Raw genomic sequence first — 4,701 nt, 5'->3', positions numbered from 1 at the left:
TGAAGGTCTCATATACCAACATAACAGGGATTTCCTTTGAGTAGCATTGAGTTTTTGTAACTGATACTGCTTCAGAAATTAAAAATATTTTTAATTTAAAACGTTAGTAAGCCATTGGATTCTTATGAAAAGTATTTCTTGGTTACTTCCCCAGAGCCCAGGGGAACTCCTCCTCTTGTTGATTATTCATTCAGTCTTGTCAGCAAACAAACTTTTGAGCATCTGCTGCCAGCAGGGCGGTGTGGTAAATGATGGCACCATGGGCTTGGACAGGCCACTTGCAGCTCAGCGTTAACAGTTCGTTGTTTCAGAAATTCTTGGTCTTCCAGGAGAATGCCAGATGTCTGGGTTATTGTTGTGCCTTGGGTTAGCAACCTGTTTGTCAGAGGACATGCAGAACTGACTTTGTCTGAAGATTTCCCTTTGTATTTCAGAACAGCCTCCTACTCCCTATTCCCACTCAATTAGTATTTTACTTTTAATACTTCTATATAATTCTTATTTTGTCACTTATGAAACATTTCACATTTCTGTACTCTTGATTTTTGTGAGTAGTAGTTTCTTCTATGAAACCAAGTAAAATCAGTAATACTGACTTTACTTGCATACTCAATTTGGGGGATATTTTTTTTCTTGCAGCTGAAGTCTTCATTGGCACCCTCTTAAGGTGATTTATGAAATTTTCCACAAATGAAATATTCTTCAACATGTTTAAGTAAATAGTTCTTCCTTATTATTATTTCTAAGTAAATCCTTTCTTCCTCATTATAACATTCAAAAATTATTTATTGACCATCGGCTATGTTCCATGCTCTGTTCTCAATACTGGGAATTCTGGTATGACCAGACCCCCCTAATCCCTTTCACATTGTCTAGGGCAAGGACAAATCAAGAAAGAAACAAGTTGGCCAGGCACGGTGGCTCAGGCCTGTAATCCTAGCACTGTAAGAGGCCGAGTGGATGGATTGCCTAAGTTCATGAGTTTAAGATCAGCCTGAGCCAAAGTGAGACCTCGTCTTTAAAAAAATAGCTGGGCGTTGTGGCAAGCGTCTGTGGTCTCAGCTACTTGGGAGGCTGAAGCAAGAGAATTGCTTAAACCCAAGATTCTGAGGTTGCTGTGAGCTGTGAAGCTATGGTACTCTACCGAGGGCAACAAAGCAAAACTATGTCTCAAAGAAAAAAGCAAGTGTATGCCATTTAGGCCTCTGAATCAGCACACAGAATCTTCCCATGAGAGACAGTCACTATTCATGTAAATATGACAAGCAGATACAGTGTTATTAGATGCTCAGGATTTTATCTGATTATTTCTGTCTTGTAAACATTAATTTTCTTTTGGCTTGAATTTCTGCATGACTCAAAGATGTTTTTCGTTTTTAATCAGGGAACACATTTGCAGAAAATATCGCACATTTCTTAAGATTTTTGTGGGTTCCAATATGTACCAACAGCATTGTGTTTCATTCTTTTAAGGAATAGTGGCATTTCTGTATTGTAAAACCAAGCTGAAATGCTCTTTCTTCTGTCTTGCCTGTAAATATGCTCAGAGATTCTAAAGCAACAAATGTTATGTCTGATGTTCTTTGTGGAATTCAACAGCATCTTTTTCTTGACTGTAGAGCTTATTGCTTAGCTCAGAGTTTCTCCCCTAAAACTCTCATGTCTCTGGTGCAATAGTTCTGGATTTTTTTCTTTTTTTCTCTTCTTTTTTTTTTTTTTTTTTGGAGAGTACAGTAGCCTCATCGTAGCTTACTACAACTTCCAACTTCTGGGCTCAGGCAATCCTCCTGCTTCAGCTTCCCAAGTAGCTGGGACTATAGATATGCCCCACCATGCCTGGCTAGTGTTTTTATTTATTTATAATATTTTGTAGAGACGACGGGCTGTCGCTTTTGGTCAGGCAGGTCTTGAACTCCTAAACTCGAGTGATCCTTCCACCTCAGCCTCTCATAGTGCTAGGAATACAGATGTGAGCCATCATGCCTGCTCATTGAAACATTTTTGAACACAGGAAGGTTTTCTTAGAAGATAGAAAGGGCTATTTCTGATAGGAAGAAATGTTTAGAGATGTTGGAGGTTCACAGTTCTAAGAGTTATGCCTATACACAGGCTCCCATCTCAAGCCTGAAGTTCCCACTCCTTTCCAACCAGCACCTTTACCTTACCGTAAGAGACTTAGCAAATACACCTTTGTCAGGCCTGTGCTCCTGAAACCTCTGCATTCCTCAGCCATGACCCTCATACCTGCCTAAGATAAGGCCATCATGGAAACTTTCGGATATTTTACCTATGCTTTGAGTTGAGATTTCAAGGCACTAAGGTTATCTTTTTCTTTTGGAAATCTCTTCAGCACAGTTGGAAGAAGCCATCCCACCCCACAAACTTTGAATTCACCACAGTGTCATAGCAACCAAATGCCACAAGCCCCTTGATCTTACCCTTGTGGGTAAGTGCTTTACCCTCCGTTGACATTCTCGTTAAGTGATACTTTGAGTGATCCTGATGCCCTAGCATGCTACAGATTAGCAGGGTCCCACTTTTCCCTAGCAGGGAGGCCACGCATACACTCACCATCCTAACTGCGGGATCATGTTTTGATGGGCTCTTTCCTTGGGCCACTCCCTAAAACATGCATTGTATTAGGATCGGAGAACAAAGTAATATTCAGCTGGGATTTTGAAGAAGAGTTACTAAAGAACAGTTTACTGAAGTTCAGGAAGAGTTGCACAAGTTCAGTTCATCGTGCACAAACGAGGCCCTAGGCACCTGCAATGGTAGGAAGCCCTTACCTACCTTAATCCTCAGGCCTGAGGGTAAAAGGAGACTGGAGCCTGGTGAGTAGCAGAGCTGTCATGGGCAGAGAAGGAGCGGAGTGGAAAAACCTTTCTCTCTTCCTGCTCTGAAGCATGCCTCCCACTGGTCTGACCAGAAGCCAGACCTTAGGCAGCTTTGGTGGTAGAGTCTGTGGAGGTTCCCTTCCTGGGCCACAGAGGAGGTGAAGTGGAAAACAGCACAGAGGTTCTGTGAAATTAGCAGTAGAATTGGAGCTGTCCAGATGGGTCCGAAGCCCCATGGGCTCATGGCATACTACATAAAATGCCCCAAGGAGAGCTTGAGAAGAGATTCCTCTGTTATATGGGAAGATCTTCAAACTATATTGTGTAAGGTTCTGAAATTGTCTCTAAGAGCAAACTAGGTGAATATATTTGCAGGATAAATTGCTTAAAATTATGTTTAAGCTCTGCAATATGTATGTGTCTGGCAAAATTGGCGATGTCTTTTATATGATTTTTATAAGGTACTTCAAATTCTATGATTGTACTATGTCCTAGTATGCAGAATTCAAAACATAATATGGAAAAGGCTTATTTTTTCCCCAGCTGCTACTTTAGGGTCATCTGATAACCCCTACTAGAATGAGTTCACATATGCACACAGCTCCCCTGATTTCAGGGCTCAGTTGTATTTCTGTTATGTAGTTCATTGACTGTCCCTACTCCTCTCTTGTAAGACAGTAACAAGACTATCTCTAATGGGAAGGATCCAAGGCCTTTAATCTTGAACTCACAGTGTTCCTCTCCCCCTTTTTGCCCTTCCAGGAGGACAACGGTTAGTTTTGTGGCTTACTGCTGCTCCACCCAGTGTCTGCAGACTTTTGACCTGCTGAGCTGATGAACGCTGAGAGCCTTGGGAGGACTGCCAGCTCAGGACTGCCAGCTTAGCACTGCCCCGCCTGTGCGTCAACTGTGCATTGGGGTGGGAGAGTCTAGCCAGGCTGACACAGGCCTGTCCACCCTGTCCTGTCAAACACAGGGGCACTCCGGAACTCTCTGGAAATGTCATAATTGAGCTTCAGAGCTGAAATGCCTTCACCCTTCCCCCAAGTTGGAATATATCCTCCCTCAAACTAAGGACCCTTTGTCTTCTGTGTTTTTCCTTTTTATGTGAGTGCATCTTGCACAAAAACTATTTAGGTTGGTGAGCCTCCCAAATCTAATTTAAAGCAAGTTTCCATTCCCTGAAGAACCATTAATATAATGTGATGGTACAGCCACATTAACTTTTGGATGCACATACCTTTGGCAATACTTCTTTCTTTCCCCCAGAGAATTATTTCCCCAAGAGGTTACTCTCCACAGTCTCTCCAGTGGAAACTTGTCATTTTCAGAGTGTCAGCAGTCCCCTGACCTTAGTACTGCATGACAGCAGGGTGGGGTGCAGTGAGGATCCCAGACCCATACCCTCTGGAAAGTTACAGCCATTAGCAGGTTTTGCAAATGTATTAAGAGACTTTTATGAGGGCTTTTAAAAACAAAAATATAGATTGTAAAGAAATACATTCATATTTTAAAAGACTATTTACAGAAAAAAGTTTGAAATTTTTTTATTTCTCAGTAAGATTTTTTTTTAATATGAAAAAAGTTTGAAGGCATATGTGAGGCTTTCCAAAATCTGATCCTTGTCTTAGTTAGATTTAAACAGTTTCCTATAATAACCAGTGTTTTATAATGAGAAATGGGGAGGAAACTTACCCCTCAAAATAAGACCTCAGAGTTCTTGTTAGATGGGTTTATGATTACATTTATAATGACTGAAGTATTTTTGTTAAGTGTGAAAAATGGACTTCAGCTGCTTCTGCTGCTAGTCTTTATGAGATCATCTTCATTTTTACCCTGGTGTCTTGTATACTTAACATATTGT

General features: G+C 41.2%; 1 protein-coding gene across 1 annotated transcript in view; it reads left to right on the top strand.

Moving 5' to 3' along the window:
• LRRC28 (leucine rich repeat containing 28) overlaps window positions 1–3,911 on the top strand; it is a 123,546-nt gene extending 119,635 nt beyond the window's left edge. The window contains exon 10 of the mRNA XM_003788810.3: window positions 3,600–3,911. Coding sequence (XP_003788858.1) covers window positions 3,600–3,672 — 73 coding nt within the window. The 3' untranslated portion in view covers window positions 3,673–3,911. The remainder of the gene's footprint in view (window positions 1–3,599) is intronic.
• The last annotated feature ends 790 nt before the right edge of the window (window positions 3,912–4,701 follow it).

Source organism: Otolemur garnettii, unplaced genomic scaffold, assembly GCF_000181295.1.
Source record: "Otolemur garnettii isolate 467f Iridium unplaced genomic scaffold, OtoGar3 scaffold00029, whole genome shotgun sequence".
NCBI lineage: Eukaryota > Metazoa > Chordata > Mammalia > Primates > Galagidae > Otolemur > Otolemur garnettii.
This window is presented reverse-complemented; position numbering and strand designations above follow the sequence as displayed.